Genomic DNA, 16,562 nt, shown 5'->3' with positions numbered 1-16,562 from the left:
ATAAAATATAGACAGAAATTTAAACCAAAAGATTCACAAAACTAGGCTAAGAAATGTTTTGTTTTTACTAAAAACTGCTTAATTTGAATACATTTCTCAGAAAGCAAAACAATTTTCGAAATTAAGCCGTAAGAGTCGATTCGGACACATCGGCATATACTTTTGTTTCCAGAAAAAGTTATAATTTAAGAATTTTAACGAAATCGTTGTTATGGCTCATTCATAACTCCACATCGATTTAAAACAAAAATCGTTGTCTTTACTGCATGCATTACCAAATAAACAGACATCATTATACACCTTCTTCAGTATCGAATGCAGCAGAAACATGTCATCGTGAGATTATTGGTGTAACTATAGCCCCTAGTCTAATGACTCTCTAGGAGCGGTAAAATTAAGTAGTAACCAAGGGACCGTAACTTGATAGAAACTAAATCGAAACCTTTAAGACTTTCGATTGATGGTAGATGCTCGAAAATGTGTTATCGGAAGTAAGTTTGTTACTGAGACATAAAATTAAGATTAACGACAATACGTTAATGCCAACCGAAATTGAGTGTAAGTTTATGCCAGCTGTTTTATATTGGCAAGCGAAAAACGGTTTTAAATGCCAAGTACCTGATGTGATGTGTGTAAAAGTGGCTGTGGAAATGCAAACATTTTAATTGCAAAATGAGACTTTTTTTTCAAGAACCTGTATGCCTGATACGTTTGAATTTAGTTGATATCTCAATGCGCTTATGTAAAACTGCATTTTTTTGCTTCGTTTGATGTCCCGATACATCATCTGGATCTCTTTTATTTTCGATGAAAAGTGTCGCCTCTCTATCGCATACTAAAAAACTTAGTTTAGACACTCGATTCCGTAGAAAAGCAAATTATGAACTCAATACGAAATGGAATATGTTAAAGAATGAGTAATGGAAGATGCGGGAAGATGTAAATATTTGAAATTTGTACTTCAAAATTGTGCGTAGAAAAATAAACTTTTAAGAAATTAAAATAAAATTTATACAAATACTAGGAGATTAAGTAGTATGGGAGAAGCTTAAGATCTTTCTCTTTTTTTTGCAAAATACAGGATGCTATATCTATAAGACATTCAATAATATATTAAGGATACATTTTAATTTAGAAGACTTAAAACTGTTGACACAATTCTGACGAATTAAACTAGACACACAACATACAAAATACAAACATAGGAAAATGGAAAAATTTCGCTTTTAGTATCATATTTGGTGCTCATTCCATTTTGGATGCTGAAATCAAAGTCGGGTCTGAATAGAACGAAGGTTTCGTATCCGAAACTACGAAACATTTTTTCTTGCAACTAGTAAGTGAGTGCAAATCAAGAGGAACATAAAATAATTTCGTCGGATAAATGTTTCTTCGTACGAAAATTTGGCTTATAAACGTTCTGCCCTAGTTATGTAAATAACCATTGATGTTAGTCAATTATATTCCAGATTTCTGCGTGATATTTTACCAACGTCTGCACACAGTGCTTGATAGAATGACAATGCGATCGTCATCCAATTTACAAAGAATCTTTAAATGAATCTTCAAGGAATTTGTTTGTGTATGAACATTCCATTCAACTTCTTCCACCTCATTCCACCTACGGTGATACGCAAAGAAAATTTTCCATTTTCCTTCACTTAAATACTTAGAATTACTTACACAAACAAAATTATGCTAAACACATAATATGGCTGGAAGTTGCATAGCTCACAGTAAATATATTTTTCTTTAAAAAAAAAATCTAATTTGAATGCATTTCTCACCGAGACTCATAGACTGTAAATTGTGATGAAAATTTTCGATTTGGTTTATTGCTGCTTTCAGTTAACAGTCGGGGACTTTGAAATAAGTGACGCATTCCAGCTGTTATTCAGTTGATCCACTCTTACAAGCAAAAATGGATATACTTGGTAATACCGGTGAAATAGTTACCCACACGTGCGTGGTAGTGATAAAACCATTTAAGGACGTAAAACACATTTGTTTGTGTCAGATGAAAAATAGCTGAAACGGAATGCGTCACTTACTTCAAAGTCGCCGACTGTAATTTTACTGTACTCCAGCTACCAATACACATCAATTTCAGTGTTGATGTCCAATAGTTGTTGTCATTCTTCTACAAACTATTTTTTGTTTCAATTTGGAACAAATAAAAAAATGGAACGTCTGAGCACTCAGAACTCATTATTGAGAATGATTTAAAATATCAATAATATATTTGGCTTACAGAGGAATGTTTATCAATGGTTGATGATGATAATGATGATGAGTATTTTACGTAAAAAAAATTAAAAATAAAAACAGAAAAAAGGATTAGAGTACACTTTTACGAAGACATTCTTCGGTCGATTCAAACGTTTCATAAACGCTTTACAAATTTCGTATATACTTAGAGCGACGAAGCAACAGGCAGCACGATGTTAGACCTGACGAAAATTTACCTAATTCCGACATTTCTAGGCTCTGTCGTGGAATGTCAATCTTTTCAACAATGATCTGCAAAAAGTATCCCATTGTGGCGGTCTATTATATTCTGTACATTTTCGATTTATTTTACATGCTTCTGCACCGAAAACCGTTCATTTGATCAATGAAGCATTATTTTCGGTGCCCCCAGCATGAAAAATGTTGTACGTACCTCGGACAAAAAAATGAAAAGTCCTGTTTTTGAGTGATTATTGACCCCGGCTTTGCCTCGGATCAACAGACCTCACGTGAAAACTCGACTTTTCAACTTTTTCGTCCTTGTGACGTACATATCTATATATCAAATTACCTGATGCGATACTGGAATTTCCGTTAACGATCGGTGGACAAGTGTTCCGTTAATATACAGAACATTGGCCGCATGCTCCTCGGACAACGTCAGCGTTTGATAGGTGAATGTGGCTTCTCGTTCGATGCGTCGCAGTATCTCCTGCGATTCCCGTGAACTACTAACGAACAGTAGATCGGGTCCACCCATTGATACATAGTACTTCAGATGACGATGTTCAGTTACCTGAATTGGATCAAATGAGTTGATTTTTCATTCAGATAATTGTTTGGTATCGGAACTAATTCAAAATCAAAGGAACTCTAAAATAGGCGCGTATAATAGCAAGGAACGGAAACACGTCGCGGGTTTCGTTATTCAAGAGAACAAAAAGCAATTTAGATGTTTTCGAAAGTAGAAAGAGCCGAAATTTTGATTAAAATTAAATTTTATCTAGCAACTTCCGTATTGTGGCAGCTATTTCCTTGTGAATTAAAATCGATTTACTGATAAAAATAATTTCAATGATATGGGTCACCCATTAACTTACATTTGTTTATTTTGCGAATGCCGACAACGATTCAAAATTATTTGTGTTATCAAAACTGGTCCAATGTTAAGCTATTCGGTATTGGCAGTTCACCAACACAAGATTCTTTTTTTGTATTTATTTTTAAAATGCAATTGAGAGTCGATAAATTCTTGAGTCAAATGTTGAATAAAATTCAGCTGATGTAACACGTAAGTGGCTACCGTTGATAAGCTGCGCAAATTCGTTGAGTATAATTAGATAAATAGAGAAATGCAATGTCGGTTGGTTGGATAAGTGTTTCTTTTTCATAAGTATTTACTTTAACTCCCGTAATTCCCACAAATGATTTTGAAACCGGTCTCGCACGTTGTGAACCTAAGACATGTTCCCCCGAATCGATTCATAAATAATGAAAGTTTCTTGCCTCTCCGGTTTAAAGATTCGCGTTTCTAAGACTTTACAGTCTACCAAGGAAAACCCCAAAGAATATGTCAGTCTACTGACCATTCCAGTTTTAAAAACTCCGATTCGTTCAATTGACGATTGATACGAACGTATTGACATGGACAAGGCTGACCACTGTAGAAGTTGTATCGAAATTTAAATTTCATTCTATTGATTCGTTTCCAACCAATTTAGCTCTCTGAATTTCTGTTTCTGAAAGCCGCATAGCATTGAGTGCCTCACTAAATAGATCAGAAAAAATCTGCAATCATTCGACTTATTATAGGCAAGTGGAAGGGGTGAACGATTTGTTATGCCGTCAAATATATCACTAGTTTTGCTAGGTCAAATCGTTTACCCCGAATATGCCGTTAGTGATAAAGCTATCTAATTAAGTAAAATTAAAGGTGAGCGGGCTTCCGGAAAGCAAGAAAAAAAAAGAAACATCCGCCCACCGCTACGTCAAATGTTATCCTTCTAATTCCTACGAATTAGGGCTTCAACGCACTTACACCATTTAACTCTCCGTTCAAGATCAAACAGTTTTATTTCTCTCACTTTCCACTGTTGTAATGTAAATGGAGAGTTGAACGGAGTAACTGCAGCTTCCTTGCTTATTCCCCGAATAAAAATTGAATTGAAACCATTTTAAATTTAGTACTGATTGTAACGTGATTTCTAGTTAAATGCCTAGTCAGCTTTCCAATGCTCTTTTTCTATGTCAAAGCTGATAAAGAAGCTATAAGTCTCTATGCGGATATAAGCTATTTTATAAAGAAACATAAGAGGTTTTATAGTAAACAGACGTATCTTTGATAAATTAAAACTCTGGAATTTTCACGTCGTAAAAACATATCTGCTGATTAAGACAATCTAATAACTGCTTAAGAATGTGTTGTCGAATCGAAAATGTTCACTTGAGAAACGTAAACACCACGGACATAAACTCTAATAAATAAAAGAAACAAGCGATGCCACTTGACCGCAGTAATAAGACAACATAAACAATGTCGGTTAAATTCTTTTGCGCAAGCCTCTCATATAGAGACAAAATATTTCTGAATGATTTAGATACACGGCCCGCATTTACTTCAGTAATTAATGTTGTTCTACTTAAAATGCTGGAAATATATTTGCTGACATAAGGACATCACCGAACAGTGTTACGATTCGGAGTAGACCCGCACGGCGGTTTGACTTTGTCGATAAAAATCATGAAGTTGTTTAAATGCCCATATAAATTTCTCTAATTCGGCACCACAAAATGAAAAAAACTTATTGCACAATTTGATTGAGAAACAATTTCATAAAGTCAATTCAAACGAGGTGTGCAATAACTGCTCGCAAATTCATTAAATGAAGTTTTTTTCATCCTTAGACACGGTGTCCCTTAACAAAAATAAAGTTTTTCTGAAGGTTACCCAAAAAATGACTTCTGATTCGAGTTCTAGGACCTAAAAGGAATTCAAAGCCGCTTTACTTAGTCTTCGGCTAGATCCTTCCCCATAGTCGACTTGTGAAAATAGCGACATTTCCCATACATTTTCAAGATTCTTCACAAAGTGATGAAACAGAACTGTTGCCTACCGGCGTTTTTTATTATTTTTTATCGATAAACGACGTTATTCTGAGCAAAAAATTGTTCTACGGCATGTCTCTAAAAAATGTATTTTTTTACAAAGCTAATTCGATGTACCAAATTGCACCAAAAGCAGCTTTGTAAAAAAATTACATTTTTTAGAGACATGCCGTAGAACAATTTTTTGCTCAGAATAACGTCGTTTATCGATATAAAAAAAAACGCCGGTAGGCAACAGTTTCATCACTTTCTGAAGAATCTTGAAAATGTATGGGAAATGTCGCTAGTTTCACAAGGGGAAGGATCTAGCCGAAGACTAAGCAAAGCGGTTTTGAACTCCTTTTAGGTCCTAGAACTCGAATCAGAAGTCATTTTTTGGGTAAACTTCAAAAAAACTTTATTTTTGTTAACGGGCACCGTGTAGACTTTCTCCACTGGTGTGGCATAATAATTAAAATAAAATCGTCAACACAGTATCCCTTTTAAACAATATCCAGAAAAACGTCTCCATAAAATGCAGCATAAAACATGCAATTGAATTTAATTGCACTATATAGCAGACATAATGTTGTTGTCGTATAATAGTTTTGGTAGATATAAGTCTCCTGAGACAGAAGATAAAATAATAATTTCTGAATCAGGCACTTAATTATTCGTTGGTTGGATTTTTATTAGCAATTTTCGTTTTGTGCTGCAGCATTAGCTTGTTGTGCACTTTAAGAATTAAATTTAAAAAAAAAATGATTTTCTTAGGAAGAAAAAAAAATGTGCAGCTTATATCATTCGACAAACGCATGTGCGACAGATCTGATTTCGTTAATTAAAATTTTTACAAAAATATTTTTTTTGGTAAGCAAAATTTTCAAACTCAATGCGGAAATGTTTATAAGACCTGAATCGATCCTTCAACTACTTGGTCCAAACTTAATTCTTTTGTAGAATTTGCTTTATTTTCAACCTACAAAATTCGGAGTAAATGAAAAAAGGTAGAAAAAAACGTGTGTGTGTTTTGTCTGAATTTGAAAAAGAGATTCTTTGGTTAGGTAAATATATCGTGTGTCGTCTACTGATTCATCTACATGAAAGTGGCTGATTATTATTTTTTAGTAACGAAGTTATGGACATATTTATAGAAATGTTGTGATAATGTAATGGATCCAACGAAAAACGAATGACTTAACTAACATACCTTAATCGGAACGCACGGATACTCAGGAAAGGCAGCTAGGAATAATTGTCCGATTAGTATGTGAAGGTATGTAAAACGACAAACAAAATTCTTCTGAAATTAACTAACATACCTGCTACAGCTTTTGCACCGGCTTCATTCGTCCATTCCGATAAACCGACGAAAAACTCTTTCCCTGTGAATAACACATCCCCGCCGTCTAACCTAGCATTTGTGTCGGCTATCTCAATGATTGGAATATCCAGTTCCTTTTTGAACACCGTACGAATGGACTCGACCTACAACCAGTCGTTGATGACAATGAGATCACGCTCAATGACCACAATAATTCGCTGGTAATTTTTACCTCTTTCAACCGGTGCGGAGCTCCCGGTCTAGTTATCAAAGCAATACCATTACATACGACCGCTGTGTCTTCAACATATGTACACTCTGGTATATTTTCATCGGGCGGAAGTTCAATGACATCCAGACCAAGGTCTCGTAGTAGGCTGTTTAGCACGGTTGCAGGAATGTTTTTTTTTTATTTTAATTTGAAGGGTAAAATCTTCGATAATAGGGCTTACCTAACGTAGGTTTCGTGTTGTCGCTTCGCTTCTTCTAAATCAATTTCCCCTCGAGTCCGCAAAGATAGTGGTATCCTACAGTAAAGAGTTTGTTGTTTAAGGAATAGGAATGCGAGTTTCAATTAAATTCAGTAAATTATCGACTGGGGGACTTGCGTTTGAGTACCTATCTATCTTTTTATATAAACAGCTAGTTCTTATGGAATTTCCACAAAGGAATAGGAAATCCACAAGTTTGCTTGGGAGTCGGTCTTACATTTGACATCTCAGAAATTCATATTTTTGGAGTCATCAACGATTTTAGACCTGTATAGCAACACTGATTTATTCAACTCTATTCAACGACAACTACGATAGAAATAAGAGGTGAGTTCAGTACTAGTATACTAGAGTCGTCTTATACGATAAATGCAATTCCGTAAATGACTTTGCATCGAACACTAGGCGATTCTTATAACAAGTGAGAAACAAATACGCCTGCCGTTTGCAAAAGGTTAATTTAATTTAGTTGAGTCAATTGATGGTCGACCGCCGAACGACCATGGAAGGTAGGTTTATTCGGCGCTGTTTTACATTCGACCAAGCATTCATGTTTTGTGTATGTGCTCCTACGCATAGAAATGGTTTTAACCACACATGTATTGATGGCTAATGTCCATAGGTCACGTATATTTTAAAGAAAATCGAAATTCGAATTTTTAAGAATGAAAAGCAAACGTTCTGTGTGGCCTATGAATTAATCATTCTATCAATCGACTAGTGATTATTTCGATACCATTACACCCGTTTTTGCATTCACTTTATAAAATAGCACTCATTTGATAAACAAACACCGAGTGTTTTTTGAGCCTGCAATAGTTTATTCCAAGTTCAAATTTCGTAATTATTATTTGAATGAACACTGTGTGTTGTAAGTGGAAGTGTGTTTGGGTGTGAACCGCTTTCAATGTAAACATTATTTCATCGTGGTAACAATTAAAAATTGAAACCTGGAAAAACGTCACGGTGATCCTTTTTTCTCTATCTCAATTTCATGCAAAGATCCATGAACTAATTTATTTACACCGAGGGTATTCATTGGCAATGCCAAATCGGAATAATTTTTTTCTATCGTTCGAATAAACCTTAAATTGCGAACAGGAAATACAAGTTTTTATTTTTGCAAACCATATAAACATAAATTATATGGTGCCAAGCCAAGTTTAGCAGAACTAGGTGATGACCGCGATGACATAATTTTATTAATACGGCACAATGATTATTATTATAGTTTTCAATATTATGTAGATGATCTAATAGGACACTCAATGGTCATTGAGGTGACATTTGTATAGGTAATGCATATAATATTTGCGTGAAGTAGTGTTGTATGGACAACCAGAAAATCAACACTTTCATGATCCACCCTATACGCAAAAATCTTCTTGGCATAAAAATGAAATTTCATGTTTTTCACAAAAACCAACATTTAAACATTAAATTTGAAAGAATTTTTTTCCGTGAACATATGAATGATTACCTGCTCACAATTGCGTGCGTGTATCGGCAAGCTGACATTTTTTTTTAAACTTTAATTCATTAGACACAAAATACGAAAATAACAATTTTGTAACGCAAAACGCAAACTCTGGAAATTTATTTTGAAAAACAACACTCTTCTGACATTAGAGATTCCAATTCCAACTGTTCCGGTATTCTTTTTGAATATTTGTTTGCAATCCCAGCATCGACAATTGATTGCGGTCTACATTGAGCCGACTGTAGCGCGTGAAGTGTCATAGCCCTGTTGTTATCTTTATTCCAACCGTTCTGTCTTTTATTCCAACCGTTTCGATTTTATTCCAACCGCTTGAGTAGACATTTTCTAAAAATTTGTACAGGCTTCGATCTGGCTGCAGGTTTGGAAAAATAGTTTGGTTAAATTTTCATCTACGGACAAACCATCCACCCAATATTTGCAACGAAGGTGCAAACACATTTGTCTGCAATAAATACAAGTGGAACGTAATCAATGGCCGATCGTAAGTACAATTTCCGCAAATACAAAACAAAACAAAAAAAAAGCGTTTTTTTAATCACCGCACGTTTTCACTTTGCGACCATATATACACACTCATACAACAAGAACGACACCTTTTTTCGCGAAAATCTAAATGATAAATTTATAATTGCAGAGTATTCGAATTATGGCGGTGGCGGTGGCGGTATGATGCCCAACAATTTTGGGGGACAACAAAATTTCTCTGTTCCACCACCAAGTTTCGGAGGTAATCAACAGTTCAAAAATGATAATCAAGGAAATTGGCAACCTCCGTCGGCCGGCGGTAAGTTTCTTTCATCTTTATTTACCGATAAGTGCGGATACCACTCACTATATTGGAATATTATTTTGGTGGTGTTGAATTTGGTATCACCGAGCGTTCATGCATCCGCGTAAATATGGTCTTTATAGGAAACAAAATGAATATTTTGTAACGTTTGGGAATTATTTACGTAGCTCGTTGTTATTTTTATTCCACTTTCCATTCGTAGAGCGTGTTCAAACGTAGTTTTGACTTTTGAGTAACACGTACATCCGTCGTACGTCGTACATGCATATTTCCGTTTGATTTTAGTCACGGTGGCAATCACTCTGTTAATATTTTCTCTAGTGTTCCCTTAAAAATGTTCGTCGTAAGAGAGCTCCTTTATCGGTTTTTAATTATATAATAGGGGTGTGCGATGGTTCGGGGATCAGGATGGAAGGGTCCACAAAAAATTCTTACCATCCCTAGATGTCAAAAAGTGATTTTAAATTTTTTAAAAATTCATTAACAACTTGCGCAAATTCACTGGAAGCTGAATTTGCGACTACTGGTAAAATCTCATATTTCGACCTCTACCAACAATATGCTGCGAGATATTTTTTTGCCCTAATTAGTGTTTTTCTACTAATTAGAGTCCAATAAAACAGAAAATTTTTAAATTGGAAAAATTTGGAAGAAGCATTATGTTTGGTGTGTCGTCAAAGTTCGCCAACTATGAAAAATTGAGTAAATTTTTAAACTTGAAAATTCTATGATCGACATAGAAAATTATTCGATTATTGCTCAAATGGGCTTAAATGGTTGGGAAATGTTGCCGGCTATCCAATTAAAGAAGAGTTTTTGAAAATCGTCTGTGAATGTGTGTGTGGTGTGACTGTTTGTTTGGACCAAAATTGAGGCAAAATTCCTCAACGGAAAAAATCGATTTTTTGAAAACGTTTAAAAAATCACGGATTTTAATTTTTTCGACTCTAAAAACTCCCACAAACTTTAAATTAAATTATTTGAGGCAAAAACAATGCTTTTCACACGTTTTCAAAAAAATCGATTTTCTCCGTTGAGGATTTTTTCCTCAATTTTGGGCAAAACAACCAGTCAAACACACGCATTTCACAGACGATTTTCAAAAACTCTTTTTTTTTGGATAGCCGGCAACATTCCCAACAACTTAAGCCCATTTGAGCAATAATCCAATAATTTTCTATGTCGATTATAGAATTTTCAAATTTAAAATTTACTCAATTTTCATAGTTGGCGAACTTTGACGACACACCAAACATAATGCTTCGGCCAAATGTTTCCAATTTAAACATTTTCTGTTTTATTGGACTCTAATTAGTAGAAAACACTAATTAGGGCAAAAAATATCTCGCAGCATATTGTTGGTAGAGGTCGAATATGAGATTTTACCAGTAGTCGCAAATTCAGCTTCAGTGAATTTGCGCAAGTTGTTAATGAATTTTTAAAAAATTTTAAAATCACTTTTTGACATCTAGGGATGGCCTTGACCTTGACCTTGACCTTGCACATTTCGAATATGACCCTGTGGTCTTTCCGGAAGAGCTTTGAACGTTGAATCACTCACAGTGGAATGACCCACTTGGATCCCCCTTTTTGCCCTCCTTGTTCAATACTTTGTTACTCTGTGTGTACATCGTATCGATGTATTGAACAGCGCCGGACCGCCATCCGAAATGTGTTTAAACTTAAGACTAACAACAATCACCGTCGTCGGACTAAGTGACTGGACTAGCTACTTTTACATATATCAATCATAGGCTTGCAATACAGTCCGACACAATATAATGCCGCAACGAAAATTTACCTGTTACCTGCTTTTGTCATCCCACTGCATTAATTAAATTACCTGTATTCGTCCAGTTACCTGAGTCCGTTTATAAAGCCGACTGTTCTAGCCAACGACGGGCCTACGGGTACGGTAATAACAACGTTCGTAGACCCGAAGATTGGCAGCAGGGAGATGAACCGCTCGCCGCGAGCCTTGGCTCGAGATGATTCTTAAGCGTAGGGTCGAGGCGCAGTTTTTCATAACATATACATGTTGAAAGTCTCCATTTTGCAATCCGCATTGTCACGGGCGACGTAGGCCCAAAGACCGACTCACCGGCTATACGCAGCATTCACGCTCACTTCACATTATTCAACACGGCGGACAGTCCAGCTAACTTTAAATCGTATCTCACATCCTCGGAAACAATTTTCACCGCACAAATAAACCGAGCAAATTCACAAAAATTGCGGAGCGAAAAAGAAAACACGACGTCCATTTTCACCGCACACTTTTCCTTTCCTTTTTGACATCTAGGGATGGTAAGAGTTTTTTTTGGACCCCTCCATCCTGATCCCCGAACCTCGCACAGCCGACCCTAATTAATATAACGAGAGAGGCGAACCAAAATAGAAATCCGTTTCACGGCGTTTTTCTTTAGCGTCAACATTTTTAGGTGTGAACCAGACTTTAGTCAGTTTAAATGTCATCGGAAGTGGAGCCTACGAGTAGAAGTTGACAAATTTCTACTGTTAGTCTCCGTTTCAAACACCATTATTTCAAATCTATTTGGCATATCCCGATAGTCCTGATATTTTTATCATATTACTCGCCCCTAGTCAGCTATGTCCAAATTAAGCGAGAACGATCGTACCACTGTTACACCAAACAATTTTGAATTGAAACAAAAAACTTTTATTAATTCAGGCCTTATGGAAGTGGCGGAGGTGGAGGTTTGGTGGACGGCGGTGATAGCTTAATCAATCTGGTGTTTATCAAACACAAAAACGAGATGGAGGAGGCTATCAGCGAGGGTAACTAACGACGGCCGGTGCTTACGGAAATAACCGGTATGTTGATGAAATGAGATCCATTTGTAACACATTCTTTTACAATTGCTATTGTAGGTGAGTGTGGCGTGGAAATGATTTTAATGACCGTTCGTGGCAATTGAAGTGGTGGATACGGGTAAGATTCTATTGATATTTTTCTCTTGTTTGTCTTTAATTGAATCGTTGGTTTTATTATATTTAATTTTATTTTCGATCGAAATCACTTTTTACATTAAAATAATTTATGAATGTCGAGTAAATAATTTTTGTAAATATTCAACAAAAACACTTTCCTTTTCATGAACCGTATACTTGAAAAGAGATAAAAATTCAAACAAGTGAGACATTTGTTGACGAACAATATTGAAAAATGATGGTAACATAAATAGAAAATTGTAATTTAAGCTTCCACCGATTATGGTTGGTCTGAAATTATTTTTGGTTATAGCCACGGATTACAACGATTTTCGTATTTTATATCCTGAAACAAGGTGTTTTGTTTCGTGAGGATTCTCTGTGTCTCACACGTTATATTTTCCTGAAACATCGCTTACAAAATGAAAAGGGAAAAAAATATTATACTTTTGTCTACAAGATTGCGCGTTTTTTTTTTGAAAATCAAAAGTACAGTTAAAGGCACCAAATTTGTGTCTAACTTGCTTCAAATAAATTTCCCAACTGGGTCACTACACCAGGCTTATACGTTTCAAAAAGATTTTAGTCCATGAATCGCGTGTGAGCTTATAAAGCAATTCGATTAGTGAGTGCTGCAGCAAAACTTTAGTCATCAATTGGTTTTACTTGTAACTGTAATCTTAAAGTTTTTTAGCGAAGAATTACTTAATGTAAATTTTTTGTTCACAAATTTGATTGGACGATATTATACTTTTCTGTGCATTTTTTATTTTAATTCGACAACTCGAAGCAACGGCAACTATATATCCACTAAACTGATTCTATCATATTTTACCTCCACTGTCTTGCTTATTCGAGTACATTTGCATTAAAAATTAACAAAACGAAAGAAGCGAATATAAAACTCCGTGCTGTCAACCCTGTAAGCCAACAGTCCATACTTGTTTTCTGTACCAGGGACTCTCGAATTTGTTGTTCGTTTGAAAAGTAGCTATTGCTAAATTAAGTGTTATTGAAAATTTGGATCAAATCATCTCGATATGGGTTTTTGAAATGTTTCTGGTTCGATCAAAGCCGTTTCCCAATGGATTTGTTCTTTGAATCTAATTGAAAACTTCTATAAATCCTGGTCAGATAGATCCTTTTTCTTGTTTATTTTACAGACTTGCTCTCTCCGTAAAAATAATAGAAAAAACTTCACTTTTGCCACCCATATGAATCCAAGAACCTTTTCCGAAAAGCTGAAAAAACGGGATTAATAGTTGCCCCCCTTCAAACTCTTACTGAAATAAGCCAAAACATTAAGTCATCTTTTCCTGGTCTTAAACTTCACCACATTATTTGATCGTAATCAAAGTCACAAAAATCCAAGTTAAGATGTAACTGCAGCCCAGTCGGAATTTCTTCTCTTCCTTCACGTGCAGTAAATTACAGTCCGTGATAAGTTGTCATACATGTTGAGGGTTAGAGATGTCGGCTAAAAACATAAAAAAAGCTTGGTGGAAGCTTCCTGTACATCTCTATATATAATAAACGAAACAAATTCGAAGGACCCTTTGGAAATACTATGCGACGAAAATGTTTAACTCAAATTCAATGTCTATATACCCCATTTACAAACTGTTTGAATTTGCAATTTATTGTTGTATATCACTTGAGAAAAATAGGATTACATCTACAGCGTATTAAATTGTAAGCGGATAATATTACGTCGCGACCACGTATGTTACGTCAAACTTATAACTATAAGTGAAAATCGCATTTCTCCATATTATCCTTACAATCTTTATTTGCTTGTCAAAACGTAACTACTCCTTCTCAGTGATTAACCCAAAAAAGTGGAACGAAACAACTTACGACTTTAAATCCTTATTTTGTTTTTGTTTTTGTTCTGTTTTTTCATAAACACAGTTCGATCTAGATTCTAATCGCCTAACTTTTTCGTTTCGTTGGATTATGTCAATTGGACCGATCTATTATTTTATGTTCTGGCATTTTGTTACTAACTTAACATGATAGAGTGGTGATACTATAATTTTCTCAATGGAATGCAGGACACTGAAAAATATAGATCAGGTTCCATTCGAAAAGGTTCGGACATTCTCTGCGAAAAGTGTTATCGAAATGCGCAAAAGTGTTTAGACTTACAATCAGCTCGCTGTACCTATTACACAAAACCTGAATAATCTTTTTTATTATTATAATACAAGAAATCTTTTATTATTATTATTCATATTTACAAATTTTATATATAAAAATGTTGTTAAAGGAGTTTTCCGCACAAAAGTGTTTTCTTCGTTTAGTACAAAACTGAGTGTTGGTTACCCTTGATGAGTTCAGAGTACATTGACCGTAAACGAGACACAATTCATCACCATTGACCAAAAAGAAAAAGAATATTTGACAAAATAAGAAAGAAAAAATTTTAATCGGAAGACTCCTAATCAGCTGTACGTATGTATGCATTCTAAACCATAATTTTCAAAATAAGAAAACACACAAAAAAATGGTTATGCATTTGGATGAGCATGAAAAAAACAAATTTTGCCCGCCGCTCCGAACAAAAAAAAATTTTTTTTCCGATTACACTTTCAATCGCAATAATCAAAATGGATCTCTCATGTGTTTTAGAGTGGCGCGGGCCGACGGCCTAACGTCAACAAGGGGTGTGTTCTATTTATACATATGTAATATCTGTGTTAATAGCGACCGGAAGAACATTATGCAAGTCGTGTGTTTGGATAAGTCTGAATGAGGTATGTGGATAGAGATTGATATGCTACGTTTATTATGATATAGAAAATTTTGGTTAAAAAGAGTTTTGTATATTACAGAGGAGAAAGAAAAAAAAAAAGTTTTTGTTATTTAAGAAATGAGAAAATGCATTAGAGTTTTTCGATTTATAAAATCACGAAAAAGGCTTGCATATTGATGTTGAAGTGTATATGTGAAAGCGTTGGTTCATATTCGACAAAGGTTTTTTAATTTGTTTTTTTTTGAACTGGATGAAAACGAAACAATTTTAGATTTAAGAAACTGCGACTTCTTCATCCCAAAAAAGGTGTTTGCATAGTTTCCGGCTATTTTTAATTCGTAATGACATTAATTATAGTTCAAATTTATGTAAATTTGAATTTACCAATTAGCTTACAGTTACGTCCAACGGTGATAGCAACGAACAACTCGCAAAAATATGATGGACATTAAAAATTCACGTCAAAAAATGCATGTGATCTTTCTTGTGAAGATATATGGTGTACAGGCTGTAAAACTTCAACGTAGTGTTCCTGTTCAGTTCCTTGAACGTTTAGCGTTATCTTTTGGTTCAAAGCATTCCGTTCCGTAGCGTTGGCTGTTAAATTTAATGAGTATTGGATGGAGTGTCAGTGACACGAACAAACTAAAAATTCTCGGAATATTTCCTATTAGTTACGACGACGCATTCACTCCGTAATTCAACTCTTCTGCTTTCTGATTAATTTTTATATTCGTTATTGAACGGAGCTTTTGCATGAATGTACAAATTTTTCGCAGTGAGAATTTCTACTAAGGACAGTGCTTCGTCGCGACATAAGCTAAAAACGCTAAATTACAAGTTGGTAAAAAGTTGACTGATCGATTTCGAATTGTTTTTGCACCCGTAAGTCGTTATGACGCGAATAAGCGACGTAATGTTTTTGAAACAAATTCACCGAAATATGCTTATCGTGTATACAGAAAATCCGCCCTAGTCACCTGAATAGTCTCAAGTTGAAATTGGCCAAATGTTCTATACATTAGCGGAGCAAGATGCTACGACATTGATTTGGGTGTTTTGAAAGTATGAATTGATGTACACGACAGGTTATATATCAACTTTAAAAGATGTATAGATTTATGGAATCTGGCCACGATGTTACCGTTTGTGCGTATAACTAGCATAATATAGACACATCCTAATTGCTAAATACATAAGGTGTCTGCCCAAGGGACCTTCAAAACTAAATTTAATTTTTCAAGTTATTTACTGAATAGCTTACGGGAAAAGCAATTGATCTGATTAACATTTGACTACCTTTATAGCGGAATTTCGATTGAGATATTCTGTCAAAGACGAGTAAAATCCAGGATCTATATTTTGTCACGGAAACAATACTGTATTCATAGTTCAAAATGTTAATTTCGTTTAGTCCGTTAACATCTCTCTTCTTT

General features: G+C 35.0%; 1 protein-coding gene and 1 long non-coding RNA gene across 2 annotated transcripts; one reads left to right on the top strand and one right to left on the bottom strand.

Moving 5' to 3' along the window:
• Positions 1-302: 302 nt before the first annotated feature.
• Positions 303-8,790, bottom strand: LOC119068779 (N(G),N(G)-dimethylarginine dimethylaminohydrolase 1). The gene is made up of 7 exons (XM_037172538.1): positions 8,609-8,790; positions 7,090-7,164; positions 6,870-7,014; positions 6,636-6,801; positions 6,524-6,558; positions 2,801-3,025; positions 303-2,520 (listed from the first exon to the last, which is right to left on the bottom strand). Exons 1-7 carry the CDS (start codon positions 8,644-8,646, stop codon positions 2,395-2,397), a joined length of 810 nt encoding a protein of 269 aa, XP_037028433.1. The 5' UTR covers positions 8,647-8,790; the 3' UTR covers positions 303-2,394.
• A 161-nt stretch (positions 8,791-8,951) lies between these two features.
• On the top strand, positions 8,952-9,375 carry LOC119068787. The gene is made up of 2 exons (XR_005086220.1): positions 8,952-9,110; positions 9,264-9,375. It is a non-coding gene; the product is annotated as an uncharacterized LOC119068787 (long non-coding RNA).
• The last annotated feature ends 7,187 nt before the right edge of the window (positions 9,376-16,562 follow it).

The sequence above is a fragment of the Bradysia coprophila genome, assembly GCF_014529535.1.
Source record: "Bradysia coprophila strain Holo2 chromosome X unlocalized genomic scaffold, BU_Bcop_v1 contig_20, whole genome shotgun sequence".
Taxonomy (NCBI): Eukaryota; Metazoa; Arthropoda; class Insecta; order Diptera; family Sciaridae; genus Bradysia; species Bradysia coprophila.
The sequence above is the reverse complement of the archived record's forward strand: the minus strand, read 5'-3'. Positions and strand labels throughout refer to the sequence as shown.

What these genes read in the sequence shown, in the direction of transcription:
- LOC119068779 (XM_037172538.1), bottom strand. Translation starts at nt 8,646, where the DNA reads ATGTCAGCTTGCCGATACACGCACGCAATTGTGAGCAG. An exon ending in CAACACGAAACCTACGTTAG is followed by an intron (nt 7,015 to 7,089) that starts GTAAGCCCTATT and finishes CGTGCTAAACAG; the next exon opens with CCTACTACGAGACCTTGGTC. An exon ending in CGGTGCAAAAGCTGTAGCAG is followed by an intron (nt 6,559 to 6,635) that starts GTATGTTAGTTA and finishes AATTATTCCTAG; the next exon opens with CTGCCTTTCCTGAGTATCCG.